Below are 16,523 nucleotides of genomic sequence, written 5' to 3' on the forward strand. Positions count from 1 at the left end.
CTTTAAAGCCGGTCAGAGCAGCACGCTCCGTGTTGCGTAACTATTTTTAAATCCCTGTAGAACCTGAACCGTGTAAGCTAGCGCAATAATTTGTTTTGCATATGAAACCGGAGGAGTTGTACTTACATCTGATGCCATCAGCTTGTCCTCGGTCACGGTTTCCTTCCACATAAAGCTTTGCAAAAATTGCATAAAAAGCGCTTGCAGGAACAGAAACATAATATTCCAGAAACACGCTTTGCCGTTCCTATCAGCTGTTCGTAACACTTCCCACAGTGAAATGATGCACCTGCTGTTTTCTTTGCAAATTTGCATCATAGGATTGTTTTTTGTTTTTCCTGCAGTATATAAAAATTGCTGTATCTCCAAAATAAAACTATGAAGACACTCAAAATAAATTTCCTGTTGTTGTAAACTATTTTTTTGCAACTTTATTGTATTTAAAGTTTTGAGGGATAAACCTCTTAAACTTCTCCAAGTAGAAATATATGTAAACAAAACAAAAACGATTTTCAATTTTTTTTGTAGTTTATTGCACTTTTTTGCAATTTATGTAATTACTATGGACTTAATGCATACATATTATTAAAATATGGGCTATAACAGTTGTATTGATGTATAGTAACTTGAAATGCTCCCACAAATGGCACTACAGCATGTAAAAAAATAATATAAGCTCTGGTGGACTTGGTTCTATAGTAGGTCTTAAAGGGTTAAATAAATATCGTCAAATAATCGAGATCTCAATTTCAGTGAAAATAATCGTGATTATCATTTTTGCCATAATCGAGCAGCCCTAACGCACAAAGGAAAACACTCTTAATTAGACTTTCTGTAGCTTGACTTCACTAACGCGTGGTAGACAACGATCCAGCAATGAACAGCAGTCGCCTCCTGGTTTAAATGCTGATCGTCTTAATGACGACATGAAACTGCACTGAAGCTCCTCTTTTTAACTTCAGTGGATATTATACATGGTTATGCTCAGGATATGTCAGCCCATTTCTACTGGAAATGCCTTTTGGTTAAACTTTCAGCAAGGAATTTGCATTTGCACTGTTAAATGGATGGGGGGTTTTTTGCGCTAGTAAAGTTGTGCAGTTGTATTTTGTCTCGCAGAAATTATATTGTCAGTTATATCGTTATCGCAAATTTTCAAATATATATCGTGATATATATTTTTGGCCATATCGCCCTGCTCTGTTTCACCGTCACAGTCTCATGGCGGTGTAATGACAGACTGACGCACTGGGCATGCAGTAGAGCTGGGCGATATGAGATTTTTTCATATCACGATATGTTTTTTTCATTTCAGGCGATAACGATATCTATCACGATATAAGCCAAATAACTATATTTGTAAGATTTAAATGTGCCGTTGCTCACAAGTAAAATGTGAAATAATCAGCAGCTTGTTTTTATTTAAATATTTATTTCCCATAATAAGTTCAACAGGGTAGATGTACTTAAGGAACATGAGACTTTTTCAGATAAATAAAGGCAAATATTGCAAACTATACAAAAGGCAGCCGCTAAAGCGTTTAAGTTTCAAAATAGAACAAACGAAACAGACTAAATTGTCAATTCCACTTAGAAACAAAATATTAATTCTAAAAATAAATCTTAGTTTGTTTTACAGAAGAACAGACAAAACTGACTAACTTTTGTCAATATCAAATAAACTGAGAACTAAAAGGAAATTCTCAATCTCTCCTTGTTGTATAGCTGAGCTTTTCAAACAGTTTTAACAGTTACTTTAGTCTGACAAAAGCCGAATGACGAATTAGCGCTTCCAGTCAGAGACTGAGGCTACGTCCACACGTACACGGGTATTTTTGAAAACGGAGATTTTCCGTTTTCGTTTTAAAAAATAATCCCGTCCACACATAAAGGCAGAAATGAAGGAAAACGCTGCTATGAACATACCAAAGCAGCAGGTGGCGCTAGATTCCTAACCGTGCAGAAATGTTGGCCAATCAGAAGTCTAGAAGCCTCGGTGGGAAAAAGTAAACAAAGCTGGGGCATAGAAGCAGAACCGAGTCGTACGTGTGGAGGGACAGTAACTGTGTGTATATGTAAGCATTTAAACACTGCAGAGAGTAGAATTAACAGTATTGTAGAAATTCATTTCACCGAAACAATAACGTGGCGCACAGTGTGACGCATGCACCAGTTTATTGTATTTCCAGACTTGCTTTCGGCACAATTTACAGTGCACGCTACTCTGTTTTTTGTCAGACTTGAAATAGCTGAAATACCTTCACACTACGGAACTTCTATGGCTCTTCCGTTCGACAATCTCTCCGGCGTTGGAACCATCATCTGTTTTCTCTTCGGTCACGCTCGGTTGATTTTTCTAGTCGGCACACTCATTTCCTCCATTACCCGCTGGCTGCTTCCCAAACAAACACACGTGCGGCTTGGCACTTGTGCTACACGTAACAAGTCACGCAACGTGACGCTGCGGCTGTGATTGGTTCGGCTCTGCGCTACTGAATTTGGATTGGCTGACCTTTTTTTTTTTTTTTTTTTGAGGACGAGCGGCGAGGTCTATCGCGATAGTTTAATTTCTCTATCGAGTAAAAGTTATATCGCGATACATATCGTTATCGTTCTATCGCCCGGCTCTAGCATGCAGGGTTGTGCTCTTAGTGAGCATCCTCATGCCTGTGATCAGAGAACAATAAAATACTGTGAACGGTTCAATTAAAAAACGAAACCTGAGACACAGAAAGAACAGCTGAGGTTTGCAAAGCTGCATTTGAACAAAGCACAGTGCACAGCAGCACGTTTGGAGGAAACCAAACACCTCCTGGCAACTGTCAGCGTGGTGGAGGGATGATGATTTGAGCTCCTTCCGACCGCTGACTGGCTGAAGGAAGTTCTACAAGCTACTGAATTGTAGGATGCATTCTTTACGGGGCTGCAGAAAATCCTAAGAAAATGTTTTTCACCTACTTGGTAAATGGACTCGCACCTAAATGGTGCTTTTCAACTCTGTCTGTGCACTTGAACCACTTTCGTACCACAAGCCTCATTCACCCATTCATACATGTTTCATACAAGCACTTTTAAGCTAACATTTAAATGATACAGACCAAGTAACACAAACTTCCTCAGGCACTTGTTATGATGACCCTTAATCTTTAAGGTGGGAACAGATAGCAGGCTCAGAGAGAACGCAAACAGAAAAGGAGTTTCCAATAATGAGGTTATTTATAAGTTTAAAGTCATGACATCCAAAAGGTGAACAAAAAGTCCAAATATTATCCAAACGGGTTTGAAGCTGTAGGGGACGAACGCACAGGGGAAGGAAGCCCTAATCAAGAAGCCAGATAAAATATATAAGAAATATATAATAATGATAAAACAGGAAACAACTTGAAGGATTCGTACTAAACATGGAGACGAGAATGAGAAGCCAAACGCACAAAGCGACATCTTAATCGTAAGTTCCAAGGAACCAAAACACAGAATCGCAAAACTGGAACTCTGATAACAGAAAAATAAATCAAATTTACTTTGAAATAATGACTTTCTTCTCTTTCTTCTTTAGACTCGTGTGATTTTGTTGAACTGGTGTGCCTGGTTCCTGAGGATGCGGCGCCCCGGCGAAGCGAAGGTCCGTCCAGCGTGTCACAACGCCGCCAAGCGTCGGCGCGGCAGCCTGTCCAGCCTGGAGCTCAGCGTCAGCCAGGGCTCGCTGCGGCACAACCCACAGGTAAATAACAGCAACCTCCTCTACGTCGGCTTCAGGGGTGTGGAAGGACTCCACTACGGATCCCCCGCTGACCCTGAGCTCCTGTGCTCACGGCTCATTGGAGGCGCCGTCGGTGCTGAGGAAGACGTGCTGAGAGCAGGAGGAGGGGTTGGAGCTGGAGGAAGAGCAGGGGGAGCAGCTGGGGGTTCAGCCTTGGAGACGGAGCTGAACCAGATCCTGGAGGAGGTGAGATACATCGCTGGGCGTTTCCGCGGCCAAGACGAGGAGGAGACGGTCTGCAGCGAGTGGAAGTTCGCCGCGGCGGTGATTGACCGGCTCTGCCTGGTGGCGTTCTCGCTCTTCACCATCCTCTGCACCATCGGGATCCTCATGTCCGCCCCCAACTTTGTGGAAGCCATTTCCAAAGACTTCTTCAGCTAAGGAGGGAAGACAGGACGAACGAGTGTCTCTATTTTTATATTTATGGAGAAATCTCACGTGCAAACCGAAAACCAACGTCTTGGTCCCAGCGCTTTGACTTCACCCTCATCGTGTCCTCGTAGAAACAATTATCCTTCAAATAAGAGATATGTCATTGCTGTACTTTTCTTTTTTCAGAACTGAACCTCTGTGGATTCCCACTGTGACCTTTGGACATTTACTCACTTATATCAAACACGTGTTCAGCCGCTCCAGACCTCATTGTTGTTTCAGACTCTTCAGTTTAGTTCGTGATGGCGGTTCTCCCAGCGCTGGAGAAGCAGAAAATCCAGGTTTAAAGAAACTGTTGAAAAATACCGTATTTCCCGGACTACAGAGCGCACCTGAATATTAGCCGCACAAGCTAAAATCAGGGGAAAATCCTGTTTTGTACATACATTAGCCGCACCTGACTAAAAGCCGCAGGTGTTTCAATGTTGACTTATCATATGTAAGAGAATATGCACAAAGGGAATTGTCAGGAAAGAGACGGCTGTTTGGAGACACACCCCTTTTATTAATACTTTGCAAAACAAGTTACGGGTACATATTTGCACAACTTTTTTGGTATATGTACAAGTAGCGGTAATTACAAGTAGGAAACATGTACTGTGCTTCATAAATGAGTAACAAATGTAGTACATAACAGTAGCCTACAGCACACCAGAAAAATAGATTCGGACTACCTTTTAGGCTCAGGTTCAGCGACACGGCTTTAACAAGAAGAAAAGTCAGTCATTCACCATCTTTCTCTTCTTCCTGCGCTCTAAAACCACCAAAGTCCTCTCCTCCAGTGTCGGACACGAACAGGCTCAGGGTGGCTTCGTCATCCACTCTCAGCTTCTCTCCTTCGTTGTCACTTTCAAAACCAAACAAATCCTCGTTGTCAGAGTCGAACACCCTCAGAAGGGCCGTGGCGGTGTCCTCCTCTCCATCATGCAGCAGTCCAGCCCTTCGAAATCCGTTGGTGATCGTGGATGTTTTCACACTTTTCCACGCTGTCAGAATCCACCGGTGGAGTTGGGCATAACTTGCTTTTCACAAGTTTATTCATCATCCACGCCTCCCGCTGAACGCATAGCGCTACTTTGAAGTTTGTTTTTCGCGCTACTTCGTACGGCACTATGTTGCCTGGCGGATGGACACGTGACCAACATACCACTCTTGAACCCCGATACTGTGTGTCTGATCACATGCCCTTCCGCCAGGCAACGTAGTGCCGTACAACAGCGGAACAAACAAAAATCGTCTTACGATATGACAAAAATCACGGACAATCCATAGAAAAGCCGCACCTGACTAAAAGCCGCAGGGTTCAAAGCTTGTGCAAAAAGTAGCGGCTTATACCCCGACAATTACGGTAATCAACCACACTCACAAATTTGGACGTCTCTTTTGCTCCAAACTGAAACAGAAACCAACTGAGGATCCCGATTGAAGAACTGAATTAAGACTTTTTGAAAAGATGTTCCTGATTTGGTTTCAAGCAGCCTGTGCTTTGAAGCAAACAACTTTGTTTTATGATAACTTTATTTAAAAAAGTTATCCCAACCTACCTTCCCTGTGTGGAAAAAGTAACTGTCCTAATACATCATGAAGTAACTGTGATTAACCACATTTCTGTAAAGCTGAGTTTCACTGCCACACTGAGTCAGAAATCACTTACAAAGAAGTTCAGTGAACCACAGTGAGAGCCGTTATCCACACATGGAGAAAACCTGGAACAGGGCTGAGCCGAGCCAGGAGTGACCGACCTTCCAAAATTACTCCAAGAGCATCCGAGTCAAAGTCTGGACTTCAGTCAGACTGAGGTGCGTCCGCGTGACCTTCAGCAGGCGTTCATGCTGGAAAACCTCCAGTGTGTCTGAATTCAAATAATCCTGAAAAGAAGACAAAATTCCTCCACAGTGATGTGAAAGACTCCCTGAATGGATCACAAACATGAGACTGCAGGACTTGCTGCCGAGGGTTGAACAGCCAGTTATCAGATTTAGGGGGCAGTTACTTTCGCACACAGGGCAGGTGGGTTTGATAACTCTTCTCTTGGTTTATCTTCGTTCAATATTAAAAATAGTTTGTTGATTGGAAACATGTAAGTATGACAAATATGCAAAATAATGTGGAAAATACTTTCTCACAAACATAGTTTAACCTGTCAACATCCACCAGGTCACCAGGTGCAGAGTTAGACGTCCAATGAAGTCTCAGAGATTTCTTTATCTGAGTGTGATGGACGTAATAATAATGTGTTAGTCCCAGTAGGGAAATTACTTCCTCTGCATTTAACCCATTCACCCAGTGAAGCAGTGGGCAGCCACCAATGCAGCGCCCGGAGGGCAGTGTGTGGGGACGGTACTTTGCTCAGGGGTACCTCAGGTTAGCCGTTCAGTGGAGTCAAACCCCGACCTTCCCATCATGGGGCAACCACTCTACCTACTGAGCTATCCCCCCCCCGCAACATTAAACACAAACCAACCCTGGATGGTTGACCAGTGACCTGGTGGATGCTGTGAGATGTGCAGTCTGTTGTGCTTGTATCATCTGTGCTCTTTCAGTCCATTAAGCATTAAAATGATCCTACAGCGATAACGTTTCTGTACAGCAGTGGACACCATTGTTTTACTGCGTCTGCCTGTTCGTCTTTACTCCAAACACGATGTTCGTCTGCAGTTTTTGTGAGGTCTTTTGTGCCATCATAGATATACACAGAGGCATTAAATGGACAGTGTCCTTGAACGCATCATCGTTTCCACTAAGTTTCAGGAAGGAAAACAGCATGCAACAACAAACATGTAAGTATATATGAATTGCAAACCTTTCCAATTCTTTCCAGGTCACTTATTTTAGTGCTGGTACGAAGGACAGTTTATTCCTTCAGTGAGTCATTTGTATCAGAAAGAACTCTGCATCTCCCCATCTCTGCTTCCTCAGTCCCAGAGAGAGACGTGAGAAAAGCTTAAAATATGTAGAAATGATGCTCCTTGTATACAACGCCGCGAATACGTGCTGCCAGGTTCTTCCTTTTTATAGCAGCCAGAAGCGATCCTTTCAAACTGTGCTTCCCATTATTTATTTTTAAATATCACGTCTCTCTTAGAAGAGAGGCTTGACCAAGGTAGCAGCCATTTAAACTCACAGCATTTTAAAGAATGTAAAACACATGATGTGTGTATACCCACAACAATAAAGCGCCAGTTTCCTCCAAAGAAAAAGCACTGCATGCTTCTTTCACCACATTCTTTAAAAAAAGGTGTGTTCACGTTTAGATCTTTCTGCAAAATATTTAGTAAGTAAGAAAATGTTTTCTTCAAGCAACAAACAGCTGTTTGGAAAAAGGCCTCATACAGAAAGAAGCCTGTGCGGGATTTTAGAACTCTGAGCGGATCCAAACGTCAGCGCTTCAGGGAAAACATGCAGGAACTGACAAAAAACTGCAGTTCCTCTAACGTCCAGCAGAGGCTCCAGCAGGTCGGTCCCAGTGACTGTAGAAAAGAAGCTAAACAAACTTTACAAAATGAGTTTCCCCAACAGCCTCGGGTAGTCCAGTTTACTGAAGAACACCTCAGGCTGTCAGGTTAAAACACTCGGTGGTGTTTTCGTAGCGTAAACGCTGGCCCTCCTCTCAGAGCCTACGCTCTATCTGCTATTGCCGAACAGAGATACGCAAGTTTCTCCGTGACTGCAGCTGCAAGTCAAAGCTGTTATGATGACGTTCCACCCCAATTTAACATCACCGCGGTAGGAAGTAGAATCAGACTTATGAGAGAGGACTCATTGGACATAAATCAGCGTGATGAGAACTATTGAAAACAAAAGAAAGAATCTTTGGAAAAAATTTATCTGAGGAGAATTATTACTTTTTTGTCTGACCCCAGCCCCATCCGCTAACATGTAGGGGGCGGGGTTTATGACCTATACTGCAGCCAGACACCAGGGGGCGATAGAGACGTTTTCCGCATCCCAAATGAAAACTTTACAGCAGAAATAAACATGTTTACAGCCTGATAAACTGTTTTGCTCTTAAAAGTCTATTTCTCTTTATAACTGATAACTGACTTCTGCATTATTAGAGGCGTGGCCTCTTTGACTGACAGGTGGATGGCGACACAGGCGGTTGTAGCTGCTAGCTGTCTGAACAACTGGACTGTGTTTGTGCTGCTGGAGCCTGTTGGATAATTTTTAACGCGATTACCTGAACAATAATATGGCTGCTGTGACTTCATTACCTGTGTAGAGCTACACGAGGACAAACATGCTGTGGGTTTGCGCGCTTCAGCACCTGTTCCAGTAAGGCGTCTCAGCTCCACGCAGACACAGGCGCTGCGTTTGAGGAGCAGCAGATGTTCTGAGTCCGCTCTGATAGAAAGCAACAAAAGCTGATTGGCTGTGAGCGAGTGTGACACTCTGTCAATACTCTCCCTGTCTGTGTGAATGGAGGGTAATTTTCCAGATTGTTCTCTGGGGGAAACTCGTTTCCTTTGCTCTTTCATTGCGTGTCATTTTTAATTTGGCCTGCGGTGTGGAGCCCGAGCCGAGGCACAATGAGTCCTGCTGTTATTCACCGCTCGACCCGCCGCTCTGCTGCCAGAACAGCCGGCAGCTCCTCCGGGAGCAGAAACGCGTCCACCTCTTTTAAAAGGAGCAATCAGCGAGGATTTTACTGCTCCATGGCTCACAGACTGGGATACAATATATCTGCTGGGATCACCAGCTGCTCTCACTTTGTCTGGCCTGAAGCGAGTTCTGGGAGCACATTTCATGACACGTCCAAAACAGCCGAACACTGAAGAAGAGAAAGTGCCAGAGTTCACATAAGAGGGTAAACCTTTCACATATATTTATTCCTCTGTATCCTGCTGCCGTGGTGGATGTTCGCATTAAACATGGCCACAGTTCTGATAACGAGGTCACCTGTGCACATAATCCATGTGAGCCAGAAGCTCAGGCTTCATTTCAGGTGTAGCAGGAGGCGGGGCTAAAACACCTTAAACTGTCAGCCCTGCAGCACTACTCCAGCACGCTCGTTCCACTCACACAGGCACACTTTTGTTTCTGTACACATTTTGAGCACTCCCACCTCTCCACTGTGGTAAATCTGCTGCACACGAGCGGATTTCAAACAGTCTTCACAGCTTGATGCTCTGCGCGTGTGATTTGGGGTGAACTGGCGTGGACGTGCCTGTTCGCCCTCTGATAAGTGTGGCTTTGGCTCTAGTGTTGTGGGGACATGGTAAGCAGGCACGACAGTCTGAGCATCAGTAACTTCCTGTCGTCAGGCTCTCAGGAATCCTCTTTCACTTTCAAATAAATATTCTCTGCTTTCCTTCTTTAATATTACCCCTGCTGAATCAGCATGCATGCAGACATGCTCTACTCTTTTGTGTTTGCTTTTGTTTTTTGTGTTCTGCAAAGTGCAAAAAAGTACGGTGGCCCTGAGAGGCCAAACGGACTGCAACTTCAGAAAACACTTGCAAAAAGAAAAATGCTGCAAAAAGAAAGACTCTGCACTGCAAAAAGAAAGACGCTGCAAAAAGAAAAGCGCTGCAAAAGCACACGAAGCACAACGGAAATAGGAAAAAAGACAACGGAAATGTTCCTGGGGAGACAATAACCCGACGGACCAGTTGCACGAACCAAAACATGCTAACCAGTGCGCTAGGACTGGGACACACTTCAAAGAAGTGGAGGAGAGGTAAATATGTTGTAATCTCATGATTCTAATAATACTACAGATATCTGGAATATATATTCAAAGGTAATTCTAACAAAGATAATGTTTAATGTAGCCTTAGAAATGAAGCTTTTTTAAGTAGCCTAATAGCTGAGTGGTTGTGTATTCAAATATATGATGATGTTACTGGGCTGTAATTATAGATTTACTGATGTGTATATCTTTAATGTTCCAGCTGATGATGGTTTTAATCACTAATATATTGTTTAGCAGATCGATCATGCAGTGATTTCACTCAAAATATAAAGTGTGTGGAAATACTTCAATGAAGAAAAAGTACATAAAACCTGAGTAAATGTTCCTGTCTCATCCAACATGGTGGGGGCTAAAAGAGGAGCAGTGTTCCAGCCCAGCGTGGTCCCAAGGGGCCAATCAGATTTCAGGGAGGGCAGGCGCCACCTCACGCCCACTTCTAGACACGCCCCTGGGCAACAGTGAAGGATGCAAACTGCTGACTGAGGTCACGACAGTGAGATTAACCCTAAAGCAAGGTTAAATGACCGATACTGGTGTTGAACAAAGCAGAAGAAAGGAGAGCTGTCGGACGGTCAGGGCCTCAGTGGGCAGGTCATGAAAGGCTGAACAGGTGAGTTTGCTCTGCAGTCTAAAGTGTTTCTGTATCAACACCATCGACCTTCTCCAGGATGAGTAACAGGAGTCGTGTTCCCTGCAGTGTCTTAGTGTGTAGATGCTGCCCTCTAGTGTTGATCTTCAGCAGTGCAGAGCAGGAACACTGAGGGTAAAACTTTGGAGATCTTCTCTTCACAGCAGCTTCTTGGAGAAATGAGTTTGTAAATGACAAACAGCAGGTTGATAAACCAGCAGTTTGTCACATGATAACTACTGAAATCACATTTAAACCATTCATAAAAAACCATTAACAAGACCTCATGAGAAGGGAAACCCCTTTAAGTCATCCTCAGAGGTGACAGGAGACACTCCCGTGTGTCGGATTACCTGTTCTCACCTGTCAGGCTGACATCACTGCCAGCTCCCTCTCTGTCTCCTTTTCTCTGGATGCTTCTGAGTCTGTGGATGTCGTGATGGGCAGCGGAGCGTCTGTCAGTGAGGAGCCTCAGCTGGGCACGCTAGAAACCCGAGAGGCGGAGCCCGGAGGCCTCCACACCTGCAGGAGGGAGCAACGGCACCTTGCAGGTAACGTTTCCTCCACACTGTTTGTATCCACTGGAGTCTGGGAAGGAGTGTGTGTGTGCGCATGTTCCTGTCTAGCTATCTTTGTGAGAACCGAAATCTGCATCCTACTATACTTGTGAGAACCAACAGTCACTCTGAGGACACACTCACCGGTCCTCACAAGTTTGAAGTCCTTTTTGAGGCTCAAAATGTGGTTTTAGTGTCGGGGTTACAATTAGGTTTAGGGTCAGGGTTAGGGCACATGTGTCAAAGTCAAGGCTCGCGGGCCACATCCGGCCCGCGGGATCATTTTATATAGATGTATTATTATTGTTATGCATGTCCCGGCGATATGAGGCGCTAGTAATATACAAACTACGGATCCCATGATGCAGCGCTGCAGCCTCCTTGCTGAGCGCTAGGCTAACTGGGAACATTCCCGCGTCAAGCTCGCCGCTCACGATGGTGCAGAGAAAAGTTGACTCTGAAAGCAGAGCCTTTCAGCGCCGGTGGGAGGCTGAATATATGTTTACAGACATGCTGGTAAACCGTGCGTCTTATTAATGGAGCTAATGTGGCTGTAATGAAGGAATTTAATTTAAGACGGCACTACGAGACAAAACGTCAGGATAAGCTGAAAAACCGAAACGCAGAAACTACAGGAAGTAGAAGAGCTGAAGAAGAATCTGACGTTTCAGCAGACGTTCGTCACCAGAGCAAAACCACAAAGTGAAGCTGTTGTGAAAGCAAGTTTTATCGTAGCAGAGGAGCCAAAGCAGCCCGGTACCACTCTGAAGAGCTGCAGGATGAAGCTGTGGACGTCTTGTGTCCAGACAAAATGCAGAGTTTAGCAAATGTGAGCCTGAGCAGAAATACGATTGCTGATCGGTTGGTGAGATGGTCACTGATTTAAGAACACAGTTGTGTGAAAGAAGCAAAAACTTTATTGCATGCTCGGCTGTGGATGAAAGGACAGACATGATGGACACTGCACAGCTGACCAGCTTCATCCGTGGAGAGGAAATATTGGACATTAAATCGATGCACGGGACAACGACGGGAAAAGGCGTTTTTAAAAACGCATGGCAAAGTGTAACGACGTGAAACTGCCCTGGGACAAACTTGTTGGACTTACAACAGATGGAGCGCCGGTGTTCCAGATCTACTGGAGTTTAGATCAACTGGCGTTGGTCGAACAGATGTGTGGCAGTCTTGCGTTTCAGGAGCTGCTACCGACAAACCAGCAAAAAAACAGCAAATGTGTCACCTGTGACACTTGTGAGGTTGTCTCAAACACACTCTGTCAGTCTTGATGCTGTTGAACAACAAAATGTTTAAAATGTGGCGAGTTCACCTGGTGATATCCTCACGCGCGACGCGATCGCGAAAACAGCAAACAAGTAACACCACGCCGATGTTGTTCACAGGACAGCAAGAGTCAACGATCGGGAGACTCTTGTCGTCGTTATCGTTCCCCTCGCACGGTTTATTTCTCCGGTTTCAGCGTTTTTGCTTCACAACTAAAGCGAGCAGTTTACTTTGTGCACTAACATGGAGTCGAGTCAACCAGCGCCACCTCTGGCCAAGTGCCACAGCCTACAGCCAGATCAGCCTGTGACACACATCTGCACCACGTTTGAATTCGTGTCATGCACATTTGTACCTTTCAACTGTGTCTGTTTGTGCGTCATGCAAATAAACCTTTGAAATGAATGAAATGACACTAATATTTCACTAGTGTTGTAACATCACATGTCGTTAGCGCAGTCTGTCTGTGTCTTTACTCTGCGAACAAACATGTTAGAGTTGGTTGTGATATACAGTCTGCATAAGTGTGGTTAATCTAATAAACATGTGTAAGGAGACGGCAGTTACTGTGAATGTACAGCAGGTGAATAGTAATAAACAGTCAGACAATGACTCTGACAATCTCATTCAATCTTGCAGACTGAATGCACCTTCTGTGGAAAGTGGTACCACACGGTGTGTGTGGACTTCCCCTGTGCAGAAGGCGACTACAGATGTTGTGGGTGCTAAATAAACAGAAACAAATGATCCCTGTTGTCTTTGCTTACTGATTGTTTTCAGTGTTGACAATTCACATTGCTGGCATTGCATCTTTCAACATGTTTGTGGGTAGATCTGGATGTACCAGGGGTAAGTGCAGCCACTCAGCCTCTACTCACTGTGATCATAGCAGCAGGTGAAGATGTGTCACAAGTTAATCTAGTAGTGGGCTATGGTAGCAGTGGACTGAGCTCCATTTGAAACTGCTCCAGCTGCTGTGTGATAGTGGATCTGCTACAAATTGAAGATCATAAGCAAGTTTTGGAAATTAACCCTTGTATTATGTTGAAGAACAAAAGAGTGACATTGATTTTGTTGCGGGTCATTTTGACCCGTACTGTGTAAATCCACTCAGAATTATCCAAAAACTGCAATAAAACAATAGCACCTTTATTTCCCATCAGATAAACATGTAGAACACAGACATACAACAGTTAGACTTTCCATAACTATTTTAGGAACAGTTTGGTTTTTCGTTCTTACAAACACATTTCTGTTGAACTTGCCCAATGTTCTCAGTTTTTCAATGCTCAACATTTTCGATTTTGTCCACATGATGGACAGAATGTAACTGTGTGCTTTCTGCAGATGTGCTTCTTGCATTTCTCACAAAGAGTGCTTGTTTTCAAACAGGAATCTTCCTAACTAAGATTTAAAACAAAAGATTTCTACGTCTCCTCCAGTCTCACAAACAGATGATAAACCAAGCGACACACCTGAGTCACTGACTTTCTTAAATCCACTCACTCTCACTGGCTGTTTATTACTAATCACTGTGTAACTGCTGTGAATTCACAGTAACTGCCGTCTCCTTACACATGTTTATTAGATTAACCACACTTATGCAGACTGTATATCACAACCAACTCTAACATGTTTGTTCGCAGAGTAAAGACACAGACAGACTACGCTAACGACATGTGATGTTACAACACTAGTGAAATATTAGTGTCATTTCATTCATTTCAAAGGTTTGTTTGCATGACGCACAAACAGACACAGTTGAAAGGTACAAATGTGCATGACACGAATTCAAACGTGCTGCAGATGTGTGTCACAGGCTGATCTGGCTGTAGGCTGTGGCACTTGGCCAGAGGTGGCGCTGGTTGACTCGACTCCATGTTAGTGCACAAAGTAAACTGCTCGCTGTAGTTGTGAAGCAAAAACGCTGAATTCGGAGAAATAAACCGTGCGAGGGGAACGATAACGACGACAAGAGTCTCCCGATCGTTGACTCTTGCTGTCCTGTGAACAACATCGGCGTGGTGTTACTTGTTTGCTGTTTTCGCGATCGCGTCGCGCGTGAGGATATCACCAGGTAAACTCGCCACATTTTAAACATTTTGTTGTTCAACAGCATCAAGACTGACGGAGTGTGTTTGAGACAACCTCACAAGTGTCACAGGTGACACATTTGCTGTTTTTTTGCTGGTTTGTCGGTAGCAGCTCCTGAAACGCAAGACTGCCACACATCTGTTCGACCAACGCCAGTTGATCTAAACGCCAGTAGATCTGGAACACCGGCTCTCACGGCCGCTGGCAACTGTCGGAGGAAGATGTGGGCGAAGAGGAATCCCCCCGTCGTCCGGTCCGAGAAAGGATAGCATGTGCTCCATCAGTTCGAGAGCCGTACCGCCACCCAGGCCTGAGAGGGAGAGGAGCTTCTCGGCTCGCTCTGCATCGGAGAGGGCATAGCGCCGAAGAAGCAGCTCCTTAAGGGCGGCGTATTTCCCTCGGGTGTGTGGGTCCCGGAGGAGAGTCAACGCATGACGGGTGGTTGGCGGGTCGAGAGAGGCCACCACATGGTGATATTTCGTGTCGTCAGCCGAGATGCCACAAAGGGCGAACTGAGCCTCCACGTGCACGAACCACGACGGGGGATCGTGAAGCCAAAAGTCCGGCAGCTCGAGCGCCACAGCAAACGCAGCTGCAGCAGGAGGCAGAGGGCTGGCGGCTGCTGATGCATCCAGAGCGGAGTCGGCGCCACCATTGGACTACAGCATGTTGGAGTCAGGGGTCACCAATGTGGAGGTAAACACAGACGACACAAGAGCTCTCGATTAACACTCCTCGTTTATTACTCATCACCACACAACTGAATACTTTTCACTCCAAAACACAGCAACAACACTTCCTGAGAACTGGGTGTGAGTGGAGCCCTCCAGTGGTCCACCACAATATTCTATTATTTTTTCATCGCTCAAAATAAGCGTCACACTCGTGGAAGCCGGTGTAGCCGCCGAAACGCCTGCATTTATCGAGACTTTCATCCCCAGGTAGGCCAATTATGGATCTTCGGATCCACATTTTGTCAGCAGCTCCACCGTGAACTGTGTTAAAGACAAACACGCTCACGCCTCACAGACGACAGCTTACAGTCCTGTAAAGATGAAAGTGACTTCGTACAGCCCCGACCTGCAGACGCTGTGCGCAGAGGTTCAGGAGCAGAAGTCCCGTTGTAAACATATCACAGCAGACCCGACGATGTTTGCATGAACACGCTTTTCACACACAGGTGCTGACGCACACAGCCGGCTGTAGCTTTGCAGCTCACAGCCCGACACACACCAACACAACAGCACAGATGTTAAGGCGGCGAGGCGTGTTTGCGGTCCCGCTCAGGTGCGTCCTCCTCCCCTGCAGCGGCACTGCAGACCACGCTGTCATTTCAACAGCAGGTCTCGATTTGTGGGACAATCTGAGAAAATTATAAGAAATGAATGTGTAAAATAAAAAAGGTTTTGCTCAGACTGTCCTGCAGCTACAGAAAGTTTATGTTAATTCATAGAAATGTTCTTAATTTAAAATGTGGGAAAAAAAACAACAAAAAACTACCAACTAAACAAAACAGGGAAGAATTTTTGTCGTGCATGGTTGTTTAGCTGTTTGCCTATTACTGAATTACTTCGGTTTAGTAGGAATGACGATGTGGGAGGTCTTTACCAGCAGGACGAGCTGAAAATCGATGCCCTCCTTCACATTTTCCATCATGATTAGAGTCTTTCTCTGCTGGAAATGAGGCATAAAGCATGTAAACGGTAACAGTGCTGATAATATTCTGTGATGACCAGAACAGCACGCACACATCCAGCACTCCAGCTGCTGTCCTCTGGCAGGCTGTGATGATTCTCAGCGACTGTCACTTCCAGTGTATTTGCACCAAAGTGGGTTTGACAGTGTTGAGCAGTGAGTGGCTTTTGTGTTACTACCAGGAAACTGCGGCAGAGGGGGAAGAAGTGTCTCTGCACTTCGAGAGTTTCCTCCATGAAAACGGGAGTGATGACAGGACTCGCTCTTTCCTCCAGGGCTGCGGTCAGCTGCAGACTGCCGACGACCTGGGAGGACGACCGCACCGGCAGCATCTAAAAAAAAAGCACTGCTGTGCCTGCACTTACAAAAGCCTTTACAAAT

The 16,523-nt window shown here is 44.9% G+C and overlaps 1 protein-coding gene across 1 annotated transcript in view; it reads left to right on the top strand.

Moving 5' to 3' along the window:
* Window positions 1-4,539, top strand: part of LOC113025044 (neuronal acetylcholine receptor subunit alpha-7) — a 55,322-nt gene extending 50,783 nt beyond the window's left edge. The window contains exon 10 of the mRNA XM_026172417.1: window positions 3,557-4,539. Within this exon, the coding sequence (XP_026028202.1) occupies window positions 3,557-4,141 (585 nt within the window). The 3' untranslated portion in view covers window positions 4,142-4,539. The remainder of the gene's footprint in view (window positions 1-3,556) is intronic.
* Window positions 4,540-16,523: the final 11,984 nt, after the last annotated feature.

This window comes from Astatotilapia calliptera, chromosome 7 (genome assembly GCF_900246225.1).
Source record: "Astatotilapia calliptera chromosome 7, fAstCal1.2, whole genome shotgun sequence".
In the NCBI taxonomy this organism is placed as follows: Eukaryota; Metazoa; Chordata; class Actinopteri; order Cichliformes; family Cichlidae; genus Astatotilapia; species Astatotilapia calliptera.